Here is a 22,531-nt window from a genome sequence, read left to right as displayed (position 1 = left end):
CACCATTGCCTAGCAGGTTGGTGGGATTGAGCAATACCGTCAATGTTTTTGTTGTTGTTGTTTTGTTGGGGTTTTTTTTGGTTTTTCGAGACAGGGTTTCTCTGTGTAGCTTTGCGCCTTTCCTGGAACTCACTCTGTAGCCCAGGCTGGTCTCGAACTCACAGAGATCCGCCTGGCTCTGCCTCCCGAGTGCTGGGATTAAAGGCGTGCGCCACCACCGCCCGGCTGTTGTTTTGTTTTTAATGTGGATTCTGGGGATCCAGCTCAGGTCCTCATGCCCTAACCTGTCTTCTCAGATCACAGAGGATTGATTTTTGTATATAATATGAGGTAGTAGTCCACTCTTCCCCACTATGAATCAGTTCAAATGAATGAGCCCCGAATAAACTCTGAGGCTGAATGCTGGGTGATTTGGGGAAAGTTGCTCAGCACTTCTGTGCTTTGACTTCCTCATTGTTGTTTTTTTCTTGTTTATTTAATTTGCTGTTCTGGATATTGAACATAGAGTGCATGCTGGGAAAGCACTCTACCACTGGGCTCCATCCCTGTTAATTCATGTATAAAGTGGGGTTTAGAGCTGTGTGTAGTGGTGCACGCCTTTAGTTCCAGTACTTGAGAGGCAGAGACAGGCAGATCTCTGTGAGTTCAAGGCCAGCCTGCTCTACATAGAGAGTTCTAGCCTCATCAGAATGACACGGTGAGACCCTGACTCCAAAGGGGGGGTGGGGTGAGGAGATAGGTCAGTCAGTAAATGCTTGTCATGCAAGCATCAAGACCTGAGTTTGGATTCTGAGAACACACGTAAAAAGCCACTGTATCCTAGGGGATGTAGAGGCAGAAGGATGTGTGGGGCCTCTGGCAGTCAGCACAGCCAAATTGATGAGCTCTACCTTTAGTGAGGAACCCTCTGTCAAACCGTAAGTGGAGCTGAGCGGTGGTGGCGCACACATTTAATCCCAGCACTTGGGAGGCAGAGGCAGGCAGATCTCTGTGAGTTCGAGGCCAGCCTGGTCTACAGAGTGAGTTCCAGGACAGCCAGGGCTACACAGTGAAACCCTGTCTCGAAAAACAAAAATGAAACAAAAAAAACACAAGTTGGGGCCCATAGAGGAAGACACCTGGCCTATCTACTTGAGCAAGTGTACATGTGTACATGTGCATCCACACTCACGAGTGTACAGACATGGACATGCACACACTTAAGAGCTGGCTTTGGCGTCATGAAGAAATGGGCTGTGGAGGGAGGATGAAGGCTTGAGCCATAAACTCTGGTTTCTGTGGGTCTGTCAGGGCCGAGCCTAGGATGTAGGGTGAAGCTAGAATTCTGTGGTGTATGTATTAAAGGAACAGAACTGATAGAGTGAATATATATATACATATATATATATATATATATATATATATATATATATATATATATTCATTTATTTATTTAGAAATATTGGAGATTTATCAGAGTGGCTTACAGGCTGTGGTCCAGCTAGTCCAACGATGGCTGTCTACCAATGGGAAGTCCAAGAATCCAGTTGCTCTTCAGTCCACGAAGCTGGATGACTCAGCTGGTCTTCAATGTATGCTGGAATCCCAAAGAAACAGGCTCTAATGCTAGAGAAGACATGGACTTCTTGTGAGAGTGAGGGGCAAGCAGGCAAAGAGAAAATCTTCCTTCTTCCGTGTCCTTTATAGAGGCTGCCGCCAGAAGGTGTGGCCCAGATTAAAGGTGGATCTTCCCACCTCAAAAAATCTGGATTTAAGGTGTATGAAGAAAAAAAAATTATCACAAGTGTATAGAGGGAAGTTTCTCTGTGTCCTGCCCGGCCCCTCGGTCGGGACAAATCTCTCCTACCCACATTCCTGCAGCTGCTTTTAAAATAATTACACAGAGGCTTATATTAATTACAAACTGTATGGCCTGTGGCTTCAGCTTCTTGCTAGCTAGCTCTTTCATCTTAAATTAGCCCATTCCTATTAATCTATATGTTGCCTCGTGGCTGTGGTGTTACCACAGCCTGGTAACTTGTTGCTCCTTCAGCAGCAGGCTGGTGTCTCCCCCAACTCCACCTTTCTCTCTGTATCTCTGCTTAGATTTCCTGCCTAACTGTAAGCTTCCTTGCCGTAGGCCAAAGCAGCTTATTTATTAACCAATGGGAACCTCACATATTCACAGCATACAGAAAGACATCCCACAGCATAGGTGTACCCAGCCTCTTGGATTTTAGTTAATTCCAGGTGTAGTCAAGTTGACAACCAAGGACAGCCATCACAGTGTGTAAGGACGGGAATACTTGTTAGGTTGTACGGCACTCATGAGGCTTCATTCTAGCACTCAGATGTAGAGGCAGGATTGTTGCAAGTTCAAAGCCAGTGAGGGCTTCGTGGCCAGCTCCAGGAGGGGCAAAACTTCACAGCAAACCCCTGTAAAATCAGGCTGGGATGTAGCTCCGTTGGTAGAGTGCTTGCCTAGCGTGCACAAAGCCCTGGGTTCCATCCCCAGCACTGAATAATGTGGAGGTGGGGGTGGGCGTGGGGGTGGTGTGCAGCCCTGCTATCCTCCAACTCAGGAGGTGGAGGCAGGAAGATCAGGAGTTCCAGGTCAACTTTCCTTGGCTGCATAGTGATTTCAAGGCCAGCCTGGGTTATGAGACTCTGTCTAAAACATAAAATACAAATAAAGTTGTTTCATACAGGTGTGGCTTACATACCCAAAGTAGCCTGCCTACCTGTGGACCAGCCTCCATCCAGTCTCTGCCACCTGCTGACAACCCTCACTTCCCTGTCCCTTTTCACTGCACCAGGGATTCCTAGTCTACCTTTCCTGCCCCTATTGATTTGCCTTTTTCTGGGCATTTTATATAAATGGGATCATAAACTCTGTGGTCTTTCTCTCCAGCTTCTTTTTCCTTAGAAAAATACTGCCGTGGTCCATGGCATTGATAGCGCCTCATCTGTGGGCAGGAAGTCTGGTTAGATGTGTGTCTGGTCTGATTGTGCACTTGCCAGGTAACGGACAGCCGATTTAGTCATGATTGGAAAACGCACTGCCATGAATGTCACAGGTGTGTCTTCCTGTAAACTCACCTCTTGATTCCTCTGGGGTAGATGGATCCTTGAGTTTGCTGATAACTCCTGCTTAGCTTTCTCAGAGTTACTAAGCTGTAGCTCAAGCAGTGGCAACACTTTGTATTCCTAGTAGCAGAGGTAGGGTTATGAGATATGGGACCCTCCCCGATGCTTAATACTCTCTTTTTAGTCAGGGTCTCCAATTCACTATAGAGCTGCACTATGTAGCTGAGGCTGGTCTTGAACTCTTGATTCTTCTGCCTCTATCATCCAAGTGCTGAGATTATAGGTATGTTCCATACCTGGCTTATGCAACACTAGGCATGGAACCTAGGTCATACAGGGACACACTCTACCAACAGAGACAGACCAGCTCTGATACTGTGTGTGTGTGTGTGTGTGTGTGTGTGTGTGTGTGTGTGTGTGCGCGCACGTGTGTGCATAGGTACACATGTATGTGGCAGTCACAGGTTGATTTTGGGTGTCTTCCTCAATCACTTCTTTATTTCATTACTATTTTTTGAGATAGTCTCTCACTAAACCCAAAACTCACTGACCCAGCTAGGCTGCCTGGAGAGCCTCCCCAGGGTCTTCCTGTCTCTACCCCACCCCCGGGTCAGAGATTACAGGCATGAGCCACCACACCAGGTTTTTGGTTTTTTTTTTTTTTTTTTTTTTTTTTTGGTTTTTTTTTTTTTGGTTTTTCGAGACAGGGTTTCTCTGTGTAGCTTTGTGCCTTTCCTGGAACTCACTTGGTAGCCCAGGCTGGCCTCGAACTCACAGAGATCCACCTGGCTCTGCCTCCAGAGTGCTGGGATTAAAGGCGTGCGCCACCACAGCCCGGCCCACACCAGGTTTTTACATGGGTTCTGGGAATCTGAACTCAGAACCTCGTGTGGCAAACACCTTATGGACTGAGCCATCTCCCCAGCCTCTCACATACTCTTTTTTAAAAGTATTTATTTTTATGTATGTGTGCCTGATTGTACAGAAGTACACCACATATGTGCAGGAACCCTGGGAGTCCAGAAAAGGCATTGGATCCCATGGTACTGGAGTTATAGACTGTTGAGAGCTGACATGTGGGTGCTGGAACTGAACCCAAGTCCTCCAGAAGAGCAGTCAGTGCTCTGCTGAGTCAGCTCTCCAGCCCCCTCTGATACTTTTAATTATAGTGGGTAGCATGAGTTGTTTGCCTCATGCGGTACACAGACAGAGAGTCTGAGAAACAGGTAGATGTGGAGGTGTGAACTCTTGGTGGAGATTCGGACCACAAATAAGCCTTGGTCAGAGATACACTTGGTCAACCAGTTAAGAGCAATTTCTTACACACGCTGCCATTCCAATTCCCGGAGGTAAAGCTGGAGTTCAAGGTCACCCCTGGCTATACAGGCCAGCCTGGGATACGTTAGACCCTGTCCTCCCATAGAGGATGGGGGCTGGAGATGTAGCTCAGTGGTAGGGTGTTTGCCTAGCATGCATGAGACTTGATCCCCAGCACTGAAGAAAATTTTATAAGATTATAAAGAAGTTCTTCAACAAGGTAAAGGCGGATGGACTCTGACTTCAGAAGAGGTGGCCAGGGAAATTTCTTCAGGTAATATTCAGCCATATTGGAGCTAGGGGTATGAATCCAAGACAGAATGTGTGCTTAGCATGTATGAGGCCCTGAGTTCCATCCCCAGCACAGAAAACAAGGAAACACAACCAAAAATAAATTATAATAATAAATAAAATTAAAAATAAATAAAACAAAAATGACATTCAGGCCTGGGGAAATGGCTTGCCACGTGAGCATGAAGACCTGAGTTGAGAAGCCCAGGGTCCACTTTAATGCTGGGCAGGTGACCCAGACATCTGGGAGGCAGAAACAAGGAGCTGGCTGCGTGCCTAGATTAGTCGACTGGCAAGTTCTTGGTTTGACTGACAGACCCTGACTCAATAAACAAAATGATGGAAGATTCCTGATATTGACGCCAGATATGTACATCTGATGTGAGAAGAGGGTATCCCCTGTGAGAAGCACCCCTCCCCCACAGTCCCTGAGATGGCTCTGCAGTTAGAGGCTTTGCTGAACAACCGTGAGGGTGTTTGGATCCCATTACTTGTGTAACAAGTCACACAGAGTCACACTCATGCCTGGGACTGAACCTCTGAGGGGACACAGAAGCAGAAAGAACACGGGGCTTTCTGGCTTCCAGTTAGCCAAACTTGAGCCCGGGTTCAGGTAGAGACTGTGCCTCAAAGGAAGAGATGGAGAGCCGTACAGAACATCCGATGCCCTCTCCCGGCCTCCACACATGCGCTAGGACCCACGTAGCAGAAGAGAGAACAATGTCCCACACGTTGTTCCCTGACTTCTGTGGCTCACCACATCGACAAACAATAAGTAAATGTAATTAGAAATTTCGAAAAAGAAAAAAAGCCCCACACCACTCCAGGCAGAAAGAAAGGGAAACCATATCCCCCCTTCTCCCCGCTTCCCACTTCCCAGTCTCTACCTGCTCCTTCCCAAGGCTTGTGCTGGACAGGAAGCCAGTGGGCAAAGTCCTAGGCAATGTCATTTTCTGGAGGACAGGGCATGTTGCTTACCCCCACCATGGCAGAGACTTGAGCGAAGGACATGAACAGGCCAACGGGATTTCCGCAGGAAAGTGTTGTCAGCAAGGACAGCAAAGGTCCTGACAGGAGAAAGGTTCGATGAGCCAAATAAATACGCAGAAACGGAGTGGGGGAAGGTGGAAAGACCTAGACACAGAGAAAGCAGAGAGGCAGGGACAGCGAGAGGAAATGATAAGGTGTTTCGAGAAGGGAATGAGTATGGAGACCGGAAGGTTACTAAATTACGTTGATTTTGTGTGTGTGGGCACGTGCTATGGCAAGCATGTGAAGGTCAGGTGACAGTTTGAGGGGGTTGGCTTTCTCCTTCCACCATATGGGTCCTGTTGATCAAACCCAGGATTTCAGGCTTAGTGTCTTTATCCACTGGGCCGTCTTGCCAGCCCAGGAAGGCTATTTGATATCTTTAGTTAGAGGAGCTTGGGAGGCATGGAGGATTGGGAAGAGGAGTGTTCTCTAAGTACTCTTAGTCAGTCCTTACAGCCTGTTTCCTAGCACCCAAGGTGAGGAGGTGAGAAAGTGTGTCATTCTCTAAGCCAGGAGGCCCACCACAGCCAGGTGACCTTAGATTCCTCCCCTTCTTAACTAAATGGCTCATTCCCACTCTAGTCGCCTCTGCGGGCCCCAGGTCCTTTGCACTGAGGTTTCCCCACCTTGGAAAATCTTCTCCTGGTACTGAAATGGCTCCACCCTTCACCTTCTGGTGTGGCTTAACTGTTACCTTCCCTAGTCGCTGGGTTTAAAGGTGTGCTCGTGGGCTGGGGACATGACTCAGTCAGTAGAATACATACCGTCTAAGAACAAGTTCAGATCCTCAACAGCTAAATCAGAAGTCGGATGGGGCATGCCTGCCTTCCGCTGCTGGGGAGGCTGAGACAGGAGGCACTCTGCGGCTCCTAGACTCGCCAGCTTCGCCGAATCGGGAAGCTTCAAGTTCAGTGAGAGACCTTACCAAACAATAAGGCGAAAGCCAGGTGTGGTAGCCCATGCCTTTAGTCCCTGCATCCCAGAGCCAGCGGGAGCTCTGTGAGTTCCAAGCCAGCCAGGGCTACACAGTGAGACTGTGCCTCAAAACTAACTAAATAAAAAGACTAAATTAAATAAATAATAGATAAAACAGGGCAGAGAGGCACTGAAGAAGGCATTCCATATATACCTCGGGCCTCTACACACACATCTCCACCTCTTTCCTTTTGATACCTATTTGCACTTCATTTTCTTCCTTCCTTTTTTTTAAAATTTATCTATTTTTTATTTGCATTGATATTTTGCCTACTTGTGTGTCTGGGTGAGGATGTCAGATCTTGGAGTTGCAGACAGTTGTCAGCTGCCATGTGGGTGCTGGGAGTTGAACCCGGTGCCTCTGGAAGGGCAGCTAGCGCTCTTACCCACTGAGCGGTCTCTCCAGCCCTCTTCCTTTATTTCTCACGACACTTAAATTTCTTTTTGCACGTATTTAATGTCCTAACGGGGTGGGGTGGGTGGCTACGCGGCCAGCGCCTTCTAGTGGAGGTCGAAGGACATCTTGGGGCAGTCGATCGGTCGCCTCCCACCGCGTGGATCTTACAGATCCAACCCAGGTTGCCAGGCTTCGTGGCAAGCACTTCTACCCACGGAGCCGTCGCTCCCCTCACCCTTTTTGATGGTGGCGGGGATGGAGCCCGGGGCTTCAGACATGTTAGGCAAGCCTCTGCCACTGAGCCACGGCCCTTCCTGAAGTCCTGTCTGTCTCCCTAATGCAATGCTCATGGGCTGTGGTCTGTAGCTGAGCGGCAGGCCACCTCCAGCCTCTTACACATACCTGACTCACCAGGTCCCAGAACCACTTTACAGATGTGGAAACTGAGGCAGACCGGAGTGGGCCTCGCTGGAGATCACGTAGGAGCAGAACTTGTTTCTCAGCGGGGTCGAGACAGTTCAGGACCCCCCGGCACCCCGAGGTTGGGCGCTTCCGGCTCCGCTAGCGGCCGGCGCGGTAAAGGCCTGAGTCATCGCCGCCTCCAGACGGCGGCGGCCGCCGGCCGAGGGCGACGGCGGCGACGGCGGGAGGTGATGCGGGGACGCCAGGAGGGGGCGTGAGTGCAAAGCCGAGGCGAGGCGACCGCGCGGGCGCTCCTCGCCCCACCCCGCCGCCCGCTGCGCTTTCCAGCCTCCCTCACCGGGGGACCAGCCCAGAGCGGGTTCCCGGGTGCGGGAGGAGACCCGATGTATAAGTTCCCCACCGCCGCCCCAAGTTCCAGTTGTGAGTCAAACCCTGCGAAAAAGAACTGTCTGGGTCGGCGGCAGTCCCGAGTGGCACCGCCGCCCTCGCATGAGCAGGGAAACCCTCCTGCTGCCCAAGTGACCCGCACTCCAGAGTCTGTACCCGTCACCCTGGGCTTCCCTGGTCCCGGATACACGGGATCCCCTTCAGAATGGTCTGGGACCAGGGAAGCCAGGAGAAAAGAGTCCCGGCGCTCGGGAGAGCACCGAAGTCCGGCCCGCACTGCTCTCGGTGCGGCGTCGCGGGCTCGGGACCCGGCTCCGCGCCCCACCGAGCAGGTGGGTGGAGACACCGGACTTCCACCCCCTGTCGGCGTTGGGAGGGAGGTGTGGGGTGGGTTTGGGGAGGGAGTGTTGCATGCAGGGGAGCCTGGGGATCGCCACTAGGGTACAGAGGGGACTAGAGCGAAGATGGGGGGGGGGATGTGTGTGGCTGGGGGGCGGGGCTGGGGATGCCGCGGCGGCGGGGGAGGGGCGAGGATGTCGCTGAAAGGGGATGTCCCCACTTCTGCAGGTGGGGGAAGGTCCGCCAGAAGCTCTGCGGGGGGGTGGGGGGCCGGGTGGGTGCACCCCCATTCTCCCCCCAGCCCCGCCGGCTCCAGGGCCGGAGCCGTGACGTCACGGCGGCTGGAAGTGCCCGGCGGTGGCGCGGGAGGGGGTGGCCGAGCCGGCGCCTTATAAAGCTGAGCCCGCGAGGCGCGCAGAGCCGCAGCCGCGCATCCCCAGTGTCACTCTATCCCCATCCCGCGGGCCACCGCCCCCTCGGACCTGGTCATCTTGCCACCGCGGCCCTCTATCCCCACCCCTCGTGGGGTGGGTAAGCGACAGCTTGAGTGCCGAGCAAAAGGGACAGAACACCTGCTTTTTGGGGTGCTGGCGCGGGGCATGAGGCGAGGGGCGCGATGTCGGTGCCGCTGCTCAAGATCGGGGCGGTGCTGAGCACCATGGCCATGGTCACTAACTGGATGTCGCAGACGCTGCCCTCACTCGTGGGACTCAACAGCACAGTGTCCCGCGCGGGCTCCTCGGAGAAAATCGTGAGTGGCCAGTCGGGCTGGGGGGCGCTCCGGAGGGGGGGCGTGGTGCCCGTAGCCCCCGCAGCAGCTCCTGGGAGAGGGACCCCCACAGCTCCAAAGTGACAGAATCCCGGGTAGAGGCAGGGATTTCTTCTCTGGGGAACGTGATCTCTTGGGGGTACCCGGCTGGACCCCGAGGCACAAGGGAGCCTCGTTCCCCGCATAGCTCTGGGTTTGATGATTGCGTTTGCTGGGCTAGCGTCCTCTCTGAGGGGACCCGGAGTGCCACCGGGGTACGAGCTGGCTCAAGCCCCAGGCGGAGGCGGCAGGGCTGCGGAATTGAACCAGATCCCGGCAGAGTGGGGCGGAGCTGGGCGGTTTTGGGGGAGCCAGGAGGGTGTTCTGCTGTGTTGGAGTGGGTAGGGGACACCTCCGAGTCTCCATGTATCTTCAGCCTCTGGGACTTTGTGTCTAAGTGTCACTGAGTAGTGCTCTCTCGCTCTCTCTCTCCTTTCCCTGAGTCTCCCCCCTCCTTCTATTTCTGTCTTTCTGACTTAGTGTCCCTCTTTTTTTTTTTTTTTTTTTGCCGGGCTCTCTGTCTTTTGCACCTGGTACCAGCATCTTCCTTCCTATGATCTGTCTCCCGGAGGACTGAATATTGATCTCCCTAACTCCTCACCCTGGGAGTTAAGAGCCAGGCTCAGACTGGGGCAGAACTCATTAGTCTCCCTTCTGTTTTATCCCCCTGCTTCTCCTCCTGGTAGCTTCCTGCGGGGGGAGGGGCACGCTTAGTTCTATTAATCCCGGTGGCTCTGTCCTGTTGACAGGGAAGGATGCTCTTCCATTGAAAACTTCCTTCATGCCCCGCTCCCTGTCCCTGTGGGAGTCTCTCTGATCTTTAGTCTGTTTGCAGGACTCCCCTCAATTCCACCCGTCCATCTCCCTCTTCCTCCTTTTATGTTGTTGCAACCTCGCCGGTCCCTTTTGCATCCACAACAACCTCTCCTCTGCCCACCAAAAAAGGACTTTGCTCCCAAAAGCTGCAGCTGTGGGATGTGAGGGAGTGAGGCCACCAGGCTATGGCCAATCCCGGGCCAGGGGACATATGGTACTTGACATAAAAGCTAGCTTTCAGCCCAGGTCTTCAGACTTGCAATCCCTTGCAAATGGTGTCTTTTTCTGTGTCTGTGGCCCCAAGTGTCATTATATGGGGATGTCTTGGTGTATCTGTCTGCCCCTGTGGTTTGGGGGTTTGGAGGGGGCAGTGAAGAGAAACTTCAGTGTGTCTCTGACATAAGGGTGCAGATGTGTTCTCCCAAAGGTGGGTGTGTCCCTGTGTGATTGCTTTTGGGTGGACACGTATCTGACAGTGTGTCTGTGGTTGTATGTCCCTGACTACAGGTGTGGGTGTGTTATCTGACCTGAGTTTGTATGCATAGGTGTGACACAGCTTTCTGACTGTTGTCATCTGAAGGGGGACAGTGATGGTGTCATTGAAATCATAAACCAAATTCACCTTTCCATCCGAATGGGAGTCTGTGTGTATGACATGGGCATGGTGTGTAAGAATCTTTGAGTTATGATTTTTGTTTATGTTTAGTACATTTAGTGTGTGTGTAGGTACATGCAAGCATACCGTAGCACACATGTGGAGGTCAGAGACAACTTGCAGGAGTCATTTCTCTCCTTCCACCATCTGGGTCCTTGGGATCAAACTTAGGTCACCAGACTTGGTAGCAAGTGAATTAACCCAGCCTTGAGTTGTGATTTTGTGTGTTCATACATTAAATTTGTGTATGCTTATGTTTATATATACATATGTTTGTGGATGCTTGGCTGGTATGCATGTGTGTTGCTTTTTGTGTATTGTGTTTCTATAAGTATGTTTGTGAACCCAGACAGACCTGCCCTTTGGAGCTAACAGCACCTTGGTGTGGAATTCCCCCCAGCCCATCTGCTGAAGCCCCCCTGTTCTCTCATGCTCACTCAGCCCTTTCTCAGCCTGTTCTGCAGCCTTTCCATGGCTTCCCAAAGTGCTCTTCAGGGAGAACTGCTGAAGGGGTTAGGGCGATGCCTGGGAGGTGACCATGACGTGAGGGTGCTCAACAAGGGTCTTGGAGCTGGGAGACTCCTAACTACTGTAATCCCAGCAATTGGGAGGGTGAGGCAGGAGACTAGCTACAAGTTTCGGGTCAGCCAGGCCATAGTGTGTCTCTTTCTCAAAAAGGGAGGAGATGGAGGACTGGAGGGTTAACTTAGCATTAAGAGCACTGGCTGCTCTTGCAGAGGACCCGAGTTCAATTCCCAACCCCCATAATGGTGGCTCACAACTGTCTGAAATTCCAATTCCAAGGCCATCGACGGCTGCTTCTGGACCCTGAAGTCACTAGACATGTGGTGCACAGACATACATGTAGACAAACATCCATACACATATAAAAATGAAAGAAGAGGGAAAAAAGTTTTTTTAGGTCTATGTAGAATCTAGATTACTCCAACTTGTTCTTCAACTCTGGCCAAAGCCAGCAGCATCCCAAGCTATTACCACTGAGAAAGTCAGTGATAGGTCAGTCCTGTCTCACAGAACTGTGGGCAACAGAGACCTCTTCAGATCCCCATCCATCCATCCATCCATCCATCCATCCACCCAGCCTTCTGTCCATCTACTACCCAGTGGTGACACCCATCCATCCATCCATCCATCCATCTACCTATCCATCATCCATCCATCCACCCATCCATCCATCCATCCATCCATCCATCCATCCATCCACCCAGCCTTCTGTCCATCTACTACCCAGTCTTCCCATCCATCCATCCATCCATCCATCCATCCATCCATCCATCCATCCATCCATCATTCTAGCCACTCATCTACCCTCCTATCCTTCCATCTTTCTGTTCACCCATTCATACGCCCTTCTATCCATCCTTCCTTCTATTCATTCATCCAGCTAGCCATCCTGCCATCTTTTCTTCCATTCACCCAGACAACCATCTATCCTTCTTTCTACCCAACCTTCCTTGCTTTCATCCATGGGTCCATTTACTCATCTTTCCATCCATCCCTTCATCATTGAACCTGCCTCTCTATCCACCCATCCAGTATCCTGGCATGGATTCATCCTTCCTTCCATATATACACATACACATATACATACATATGTGCATACACACACACACACACACACACACACACACACACACACACACACATATATATATATATATATATATATATATATATATATATATCCATGCATTCACCAATCCCTCTTTCCATCCATTATCCACCATCCAACCATCTGTCAGCCTACTACCCACAAATCTGTACTTCCAACATTCATATCTCTATCCATCCATTAATTCATCCCCCTAGACATTTAATTTAACAAAACTACCAATTGCCTCTTCTGTGCCAAGTATGTATACACTGCAACAAACCTTCCTGCCCTGGGTCTTTCAGAACAGATGCTCTGTCAGTGGTAGGATTTTGAATTGGATATGTGTGAATTTTAATTCTGGCCCTGCAACTTAACAAACCAGGTGACTTTGGGGGAAATCACTGGATCTTTCTAAACACCAATTTCCTTATTAGGTAAGGAGACTTCAGAGTCTCTATTAGACGGTAAGACCCGTGAAGGGCTGGAGTTGAAGTTCAGTGCTAGAGTGCTTGCCTGGTGCTCAGCCTTGTGTTCAGTCCCAACACCACAAAGACAGCCACCAGCACCTACAAGGAAGAACCGTTTCGCTCCTTGCTGCAGCCTAAGGCCTGATGGAGCAGGTTCACAATATTTGCCATGCAGTAGAATCTGTAATCACATCTGAAATATTCTTGGATTCTACCTTCAAGTGGGCATCTATTACATGCAAGCCTATAGAGTCTAGAATGAGTGTTTTCTTCATGTTTCTGGGACTGAAGAGGTGGATGAGTGGGTACAGCATTTGCTTTGCAAATGTGAGGACCTGAGTCTGGATCTCCAGAATCCAGTCAAGTTGGATGCAGCAGTGCATGTGTGTAACACCAGTGCTCCTGTGGAGAGATGGAGACTGGGAAGTCCCTGGAGGCTCAGGGGCCAGCTAGTCTGGCATGGACAAAGGTGAACAAGAGACCCTGTTTCAAACAAGTTGAAGTGTAAGGACAGACACTTGAGTTTGTCCTCTGACCTCCACATGTGCACCGTGGCATGCATGCTCTTGCACACACATGGTTATACATACACACACATTCTCATACTCATACACACACACACAAAACCACACCAAATATATTTTCAAGTTTTAAAGTCAATTTTATCTATAAAATATGAATATTAATTATTTTTAAATTACATATATTTAGTTTGCGTATGCTTGTGGGATGGGTATCTGTGTGCTATAGGGCACATGTGGAGGTCAGGGGACAAAATTAGTTCTCTTCTTCCACCATGTGGATTCTGGAGAGAAAACTCAGATTGTTGGGCTTGACAGCAAGCGCCTTTACCCACTGAGCTCTCTGCCAGCCCAGGAATGATCGTTCTTACCCCACAGAACTGTGTGGACAATGGAGGTCTGATCCCCATTCCTCCATCCATCCTTCTTTATAACCATTGCCTTCTCCTCCTTTAACCTTCTGTCTTTCCCTCCCTCCCTCCCTCTCTCCATCCATCCATCCATCCATCACCCATTTATCCATTCTTTGTTTCTTCTGTTTATCCGTCTTGTCATCTTTCCATCCACTGACCCCGAGGGTTGGCTAAAACAGGTTGAAGACTCCTAGTAGGCGCTCAGTAATGGGTTGTGGGGGAGGCTAAGAGGGTAAACTCACACACAGTGGGAATTCCTAAGCTATGACTCAGAAGTTTGGGTGCTGTGCCTGGCGTGATAAAGAGCCTCGGTGGTATGATGGTGAACCCTGATGTGGGTGGGCTTGTCCCTGAGCCTGCCCCCTACCCCACCATGATGCACAGAAGCAGTGTAGCCTTGAGTTCACAAACCATCTCTGTGAGGGAGTGGAGGGAAGCTGCCTCCCCTCCTTCCTTTGGCTGGCTTCCAGCCATGAACCATCCCCGGGAGATGGGAGCCTTGAGCCGAATGGCTCCTCACCTAGGGACCATAAATCCAGACTCAGGCTAAGAGCTGACATCTCTGTTGTCAATGGCTGCCATCACGGAAGACCTGGATTGAACTGCCTGCATCTTGTATGTTCTGCTCTAGCCTGCCGCCCCCCCACCTGTGTGCCTGTGTGCATGCATGTGTGTGTGTGTGTGTGCATGCATGCATGCGTGTGTGTGCGTGCGTGTGTGCATGTGTGTGTGCATGTGTGTGCATGCATGCGTGTGCGTGTGTGCGTGCGTGCGTGCGTGTGCGTGTGTGTGTGTGTGTGCATGCATGTGTGTGTGTGTGTGCATGTGTGTGCATGCATGCGTGTGCGTGTGTGCGTGTGTGTGTGTGTGTGTGTGTGTGTGTGTGTGTGTGTGTAAAAGCCAGCAGTCATCCTCAGATGTTATTCCTCAGGTGCAACCCACCTTGTTGTGTTTTGTTTTCATTGTTTTATTACGTTTTAATTTATTTGTTGTCTATGTTAATGATGTGTGTGTGGAGGTCACAGGACAACTTGCAGGAGTTAGTTCTATCCTTCCACTGTGTGGATCCTCAGGATTGAACTCGGGTTGTCAGGCTTGCCTGGCAAGTGTTATTCACCGAGTCATTTCACTTTTGAGCTGAAGGACAGAAGGGGATATCAATGAAAGGGTTCCATTTGATGAGGACCCTTTGCCCCAAGAGGAAAAGGGAGGGTCTAAGCAGGGGCCAGCAGAAGGTTCTTTGAGTACTGAAGATATCCGTCATCTATGGTTTTTCTTGACAGTTTCACAGGAGGAGGAAGTCCCCAAAATCAGTCTAGAGAGGTCCTGCAGTGCCATGGTAACCAACATCCGAGGCGCTTAGCCATTGAGCTCAGACCAGGTTTATTTCTTGCTTCTGAGATGTCTCCATCTTATGCTGGCTGTGATGGGAGGGCTCGGTCTCAGGTGGTCTCCTGGAACCCAAAATGATGGAGGCTCTCCAGTCACACCACCATGGAAGCAAGGCTCAGAGGAAGGAGCACAGCAAGACCCCCAACAGCCCCTAAAGCTTTGCCCTGATATGGCATAGATTGCTATTGCTCACAGTCCCCTGGTTCAAGGGAGTCCCGGGGCTAATGACGGGGGAAGGAAAGGGCTATCCAGGCTTGCTGCCGCTCATTCTGCCAAGCCCTCTTCTCAACCCAAATGAGAGTCTTTAGGAATAAGGGCTGTGGTTGGGCCTGGGACTCAGTTGGTAGAGTGTTTCCCTCATCCGCACAAGGCCTCAGGTTTCATCTCCCACACTGATTAAACTGGGCATGATGGCACATGACTGGAATCCCCATACCCAGAGGTAGAGGCAGGAGGATCAGGAGTTCAAGATCATCCTCAGCTGTACAGCAAGTTTGACTAGCCTGAGCTACGTGAGACCCTGTGTGAAAAGAAGCAAGGAAGGAGGGAAGGAAAGAAGGAAGGAGATGAGGAGGGAGGCAAGGAGAGAGGAGTGTAACTGCAAGAAAGCCTGATACTAGAGTTTTGAGCATTTCTGGCTCAGGAAGGAGGATGGAGGACGGGAGGGAGAAATTCTGCACTTAGTCCTGGATTTTTGGGCCAAGGATGTGGCTCAATGGTAGAGCACTTGCTTAGCATGCACAAAAACCCGTGGTTCCATCCCCAGTACCGCAACACATACACACATTCACACACAACACTGTGTGTGCAAGACTGACATCCTAAAGAGAGTGGTAAAGAGATATTGATAACTCTATGGTAGGTGGCTGGAGGTGTTATACAAAGAAACATAGAACGTGGCTAATGAGATGGCTCAATGGATAATGGTTTGCCACCAAGCCTGATGACCTGAGTTCAACCCCCAGGACCTCATGGTTGAAGTAGGAAACCTATTCCCGTAAGCTGTCCTCTGACCTCCACACGAGCACTATCACACACACACACACACACACACACACACACACATTATTTTTGGCTTGAGAAACCTCTCAGATTAGATGACATTTGTGTACAAATCTGAAGGGATTGAGGCAGGATATTGAGAGGAAAAGCTTTAAGGGTAGAAAGAGCAGCAAGAATCAAGGTCCTGAGGCAGGAATATGCTTGAAATGTTGGAAAGACCCTGAGCAGGCCAGTGTGACTTGAGCAAAGTGGGTGGCAGGGAGAAGAGGAAGTGAGTGTGGAAGTGAGACAGGAGCTGCATCCCCTGCTCCCCCCTCTTTTTTTTTTTTTTTTTTTTTTTTTTCCGAGACAGGGTTTCTCTGTGTAGTTTTGGTTCCTGTCCTAGATCTTGCTCTGTAGACCAGGCTGGCCTTGAACTCACAGAGATCCACCTGGCTCTGCCTCTCAAGTGCTGGGATTAAAGGTATGCACCACCACTGCCCAGCTTTACATCCCATCTCTTAAACATTGTATTTATTGTGTATGAGTGTATGTGTGTGCCACAATTTGCCTATAGAGTTGGATGATAACTTGAAAGTTGGTTGGTGGCAAGTACCTTTAGCTGCTGAACCCTCTTGGCATTTAAATGAATTTTTTGTTGACTATGTAGCCCTGGCACTAGCCTAGCAGCACATAGTAAGTGTTCAATAAACACTTGATAGGAGACCAGATGAGTGACTAAATGGGAGGCTGTGGAGGGTTCTGAGCAGGGGAGGAATGAGACTTTACTCAGGGTTGGTGGTGTCCTCCTGAGGCTTCTGGGGACACAAGGCTGGAGATCATGAGAGTAGGACAAATGAGATTAGACTGTCTAAGTGTGGGATGATGGGAGCTGGGCCATTGTAAATGCCAAAGAGGTTGGGGCCGATGTACTTGTAGCATAGGTTGGTTCTGGGCTGCTTGATTCTGCTCAGATACCTGAGATATTAGAGAGTATGAAGGGACCAGCTGCTTTGCAGAAAGGGCTGTGAATTCCAGAGAGAAGATGAGTAAGAACAAGGAGCATGGCTCGGTGTAGAGCCCTGCCTTGATCCCTCAGTGAGGAGCTGGGGGCGTGGCTCAGTGGTGGAGCCCCTGACTAGAATTCCCTGTGTCTTAGTCACTTTTTTATTGCTGCGAAGAGACACCATAACCAAAACAACTTATAAAAGAAAACATTTAATTGGGGGCTTGCTTACAGTTTTAGAGAGTTAGTCCATGATCATCATGATGAGAGACATGGTGGCAGGCAGGCAGAGATGGTGCTGGAGCAATAGCTGAGAGCTGACATCTGAGCCACAAGTTACAGGAAGAGAGAATCAGGCCTCCTAATCCTTCCCAAACAGTTCCAGCAACATGTGAGTCTATTGGGGGCCTTGTTACTCAAACCACCACACCCAGTGAGGGGCTGGGGTGTAGCTCAGTGGTAGAGCCTTCCCCCAGGGAAGGGCTGTGGGGGTGGCTCAGCAGCAGAGCACAGGAACAGGATTCTGGAGGCCCTGGGTTCCATTCCCAATACTGTTAAAAAAAAAAGAATGTCACATATGATGAACATATGATGATGCACCTCTGTAATTCTAGCCCTTGAGGAGCTGAGAGTGGAGCATAATAAGTTTAAACCCAGCCTGGCTACACAGCAAGACCCTGTCTCAAGAGAGGAAGGAAGGAGGGAAGGAAAGGGGAGGGCAGGCTTGCACATTCTCCAGGCTTTCTACTATCAATTAGATCTTCAGTCCTCATGACATGACAAGGCATGTGTGGTGACAGAACTATTTCTGGAATGTTGTGGTGGCAGAGGAGAGGCAGTGAAACCAGCCCTGGTGTGACAGGGGCTTTCTGGAGGTGGCAATGCCTAAATTAAGTTTTTCTTCTTGTCTTGCTGGCTTCCATGCTGGGCAAATGCTACACCATGGAGTTCCAGCCTCAGCCCCCAGATGAGTGTGTGTGTGTGTGTGTGTGTGTGTGTGTGTGTGTGTGTGTGTGCGCATCATGCAGGTCCACTCAGGCCACAACACAGCACACAACCTCAAGTGTTGGTCCTTGCCTTCCATTTTGTTTGAAGGGGGGTCTCTTTATTGTTTGCCACTGAATATTCTAGAACAGGCTTCTGGGGATTCTTCCATCTTTACCTCCAATTGCACCACAGGAGCACTCGGATTACAAACAGACACTGCCGCTGGCTGGTGGTGGCGCACACATTTAATCCCAGAGGCAGGCAGATCTCTGTGAGTTCGAAGCCAGCCTGGTCTACAGAGTGAGTTCTGGGACAGCCAGAGCTACACAGAGAAACCCTATCTCAAAAAACAAACACACACACACACACACACACACACACACACACACACACACACAAAACAAACAGACATGACCATGTCCAGGCTTGTGTGTGTTCTGGGATTTGAACTCATGCCCTCATGCTTGAACAGCAAGCACCCTGGATCATATCTGCAGCCCATGGACTGAGACTTGGAATCTGGAAGAAGTTATCTGAGTGAAGGGGTACCAAGAAGGAAGGCTTAGAAGTAAGGGGCCACCTGCTTCCTGGTGTGCACCAAGACAGTTGCAAGCAGAGGCTCTGGGACCCAGACATCCCTAAAATAAAATAGAAAAAGAAGAAAAGTGTTATGAGGTGGGAAATGGGGAGTGCACACATGTTCCTTGATGGTGCACATGTGGTCCCGGGACATTTCAGGAGGCCATTCTCTCTGCCCATCACCTCCTTTTAAAGAATAAGTTTTTGTTTGTTTGTTTTAAGTTTTTTGAAGTTTATTCATGTATTATTTTTATGTGTAAGGTGTTTTGCCTGAATGTATGTTCGTTCACCACCCATGTGCAGTGCCCATGGAGGCCAGAAGAGGGCGTCGGGTGCCCTGGAACTGAATCACGGATGACTGAGCTGCTGTGTAGGGTAATGGGAACCACACCCTAGTCCTCTGCAGAAGAGACAAGTGAAGCCCCGCGTGGGGGCGCACCATCGAATCCCAGCACCAGGGGACGGAGGCAGGCCTTCTGTGAGCTCCAGGCCAGCCAGGGCTACAGTGAGACAGACAGTGAGACCCTGTCTCAGACGGACAGACAGACAGACAGACAGACAAACCCAGAAAGACTGACAAGTGCTCTCCACACTGCACCAACTCTGCGCCGCTCTCCACCTCCTTATGAGGCAAAGTCTGCTTTGTGTTTCCTGCGCTCCGTACTCCAGGCCAACTGGCCCAAGAACTCCCGGGATTCCCGGTCCGCCTCCCACCTTGCCGTAGGAGTGGTGGAGCTGCTCACCTCCACTTCCGGTTTTTCTTTGGTTGGTTGGTTGTCGTTGTTCCCCCGCGGCCCCCCCCCCCCCCCACTGTGGATCCTGAAGACTGAAGCCATCAGATTTGACAGCAAACACCCTTCCTCACTGAACCATCTCGCTTGTCCATTTTTAAACTTTCTACACAACTATTGCTCTTTCCTTAGATCTCTCCTTCTTTTCCTCTTTCCCTCCCTTCATCCCCTGGGGTCTGTGTGTTGCTTATTCTGGCCCTGGACTCTTGAGCTTGAGCAATTCTCCTGCCTCGGCTTCCCCAATAGTATCTGCACTTGCCGCTAGGCCTGGCTCCTGACTGTCCTTCTCCTTGTCCTCACTGTGCACCATTACCATTGGACGTACTCTGTGAATGTTTGTTGACGGGCCAGGAGCGACTGTCTCTCTGGGTGCGTTTGCATCGTCTATTTGTGTCTGCCATCTTTTCCCCGTGTCTCCAAATCTGCTGTGTCCTGTTGGCGTCTCTGCCCTATCTTCATGTCTCTCTTCGGCTTCTGTCTCACATTCCTATCTCTGGGTATTATTTGTCTTTCCTGTGTGTGTGTGTGTGTGTGTGTGTGTGTGTGTGTGTGTGTGTTAGACCACAATAGTGGTCAGCCTCCACTATTATTTCTCAGAACAACAGTCATGTTTGCTTTTTTGAAAAATGACATTTATTTATTTATTAGGGGAGTGGGGTGGGCTCACGTTACAATGCACATGTGAAAGTCAGAGGATAACTTGTAGGAGACGCTTCTCTCTTTCTACCGTTTTTAGGCTTGGTGACAAATGCCACTATCCACTGAGCCATCTCGATGGCTCGGCCTTGTTTTTTGAGACAGGGTCTCCCATCTTTTACCCTGAACTTGCTGATTTGACTAGCCTGGCCGGCCAGTGAGCCCCAGGGATCCATGTGTCTCTACCTTCTTAGTCCCTCTATATCTCTTTAGTGGCTGTCTGTCTGTCTGTGACTGTGTCTCCCTGGGACCACAGGACCTTGATAACAGTGAAGGATGTGGAGATTAGCTTAGAACTCACACCCTCTAGGCCTGCTAAGCAGCAACCGGGATGTGGTGCTGGGAAAGATCACATGTGTGCAGCAGGAGTCAGACCTGAGCCAAGGAAGGCTAGAGAGGGTTCAGGGTGTCTGGACCCACGAGGGCCGTGGCAGTGGTGGCTCAGCCTGGTGGAAGCTGAGCCCCCAATTTTCCCTCCACCCTGTGCCCCTCACCCTTGACTCCCACCGTCCGTCCCCGCTGCCACCCAGCACCGGCTCCAGGATGGAACAGCTGGTCTGGCCCCAGCCGCTGAGGCTCATTTTGAACAAGCGAGATGATTGCAGGGAGCGGTGGGAGGAGGGAGAGGGGAGGGGAGGGTGACTGGGCCAAAGAGGAATCAGGCTTGATTGTCACTGCTGCCGCTGCGCTGCGGGAGGGCGGGTAGCAGGTGGGGTGGCGTGTGCCCAGGAGATGAGGAGGCCAGGCGAGCAAGGCAGGAAAAGGCAGAGGGACATTTGTCTGCCCAGCCCGCCAGTCCATCTGTCCCCACTTCTGGGCCTCCCTCTTGTGCGGTTTCCCTGCCCGTGTCTCTCCCTGTGATTCAAAGAGGAGTCTGCCTCCGCCTCTGTCCCTACTGGTCCCCACCTTCCTACTGCCACCCCTCTCTCCATCTCTCTCTACCTGGATTTCTGTTTATCTCTGACCCCACCGGTCCCTGAACACCACTGTCCTTAGCAGAAGGAGGGCCAAGGTACAAGGCGGCCTATCTCTTATTTTTGCCGTACTCCAGCACTCCAGACACAGACAGTACGATTTCCCAGGAAACCGATGAACCATGACCTTCAATAGAGGGATATTTGCAGAGATATCTCAATTAGGACTAATTAATTAAGCGAGCCACTTGGCCTGCCCTCTCCCCAACCCCGCAGTCCCTCGCAGCCTCTTGGGAGGAACCAGCCAGTGAGTGCTTGGCAGAGACTGCAGCTCTGACCGCCTGGATGTCTGATCTACCGCAGCCGGCTCCTGGCTACCTCATCAGTCCATCCAGAAAGACATGGAGCCACAGGCCTTTAATCCTGCACCCAGGAGGCAGAGGCAGGAGAGATCTCAGAGAGTTCCAGGCTAGCCAGGTCTACACCGTGAGACCCTGTCTAAAAAATAAAAACAGAAACACAAAACAGAAAGGCAAAGTGGCCATGGGAGGATGCCTGGCCCGCCCACCTGCAGAGTACACAGAAGTGAAATGTGATATCATGTGGGATGTACGAGGCTCTAGGACAAGTGGGAGTGTTCAGCATGTGTCACTCATTTGGGGACTGTGCATAGCATAGGCATGTCAGTGTGCTGAGATGCAGCTGGGCGTGGGGAGCCCACCTGAGGATGTGGACCATGCTCTGTGGATTCCTCGTGTTGTTCTGAGACAGAGTCACATGTAACCCTGGGGGTCTCCACCTGCAACCAAAGAGGAGCTTGAGTTCAGTGTCTGCCCCTGGAATGGCTGGATGGTAGGCTATGTGCCCCACCTTCCCATTTAGGTGGTACGGCTGGTAGAGCCCAGGGCTTCTGGCATGCAAGGCCAATCCTCTCTCCACTGAGGTTTATCACCAATTTGCTGCAAATTTCTGTGGTTGAGGTAAAGTATCTCCCATCAAGGGCATAACATGGCAGGCAGAGATATGGCACCATCTACAGCTTCCAGAAGATCCAGCAAGGGGTGCCGACTAAGCACACTGGATAAATCCCATACCACATGCTCTGCCCTGCCCTCACTGGGTCAAGAGAGTTGGTTTTCCTTTTTCTTGTGTGTGGTGTATATGCATGTGTTGGTGTGTGTGTGTTTGTATGTGTGTGTGTGTGCGTGTGTGTGTGTGTGCGCGCGTGTGCGTGTGTGTGTGTGTATGTGTGTGTGTGTGTGTGTGTGTGTGTGTGTGTGCATTTGCACTCATACATGTAGAGGACAGAGGACAACTTTCAGGAGTCAGGCTCTCTGCTTCTACTATGTAGACTGAGCTGAGGGCATCAAGCTTGGCAGAAAGTGCCTTTACCCACTGATCTATCCTGCTGCCCTGCTTTAGGTAACTTTAACACAGTGTCGGCCTGTGCCTTTATACTACACACACAAGACTTACCTGAACAGAGAGTAAATATCCCTTCTTGGTTTTAATTTCTAGCTATAAGACCTTTAGAATAATACCCAACTCAGGATTAAGGCTCTTGGGATTAGATTAAAGAAATGATTATGTCTTCAGTTAAGACAAACCTGATCAGGCGGTGGTGGCGCACACCTTTAATCCCAGCACTTGGGAGCCAGAGCCA

At 50.7% G+C, this 22,531-nt stretch overlaps 1 protein-coding gene across 1 annotated transcript in view; it reads left to right on the top strand.

The window, feature by feature from the left end:
• Positions 1–8,843: 8,843 nt before the first annotated feature.
• Positions 8,844–22,531, top strand: part of Olfm2 (olfactomedin 2) — a 58,185-nt gene continuing 44,497 nt past the window's right edge. Inside the window, 1 exon segment of the mRNA XM_059266701.1 lies at positions 8,844–8,978. Within this exon segment, the coding sequence (XP_059122684.1) occupies positions 8,844–8,978 (135 nt within the window).

Source organism: Peromyscus eremicus, chromosome 7 (genome assembly GCF_949786415.1).
Source record: "Peromyscus eremicus chromosome 7, PerEre_H2_v1, whole genome shotgun sequence".
NCBI lineage: Eukaryota > Metazoa > Chordata > Mammalia > Rodentia > Cricetidae > Peromyscus > Peromyscus eremicus.
Note: the sequence above shows the minus strand (reverse complement) of the source record. Positions and strands in the feature narration are given on the sequence as shown.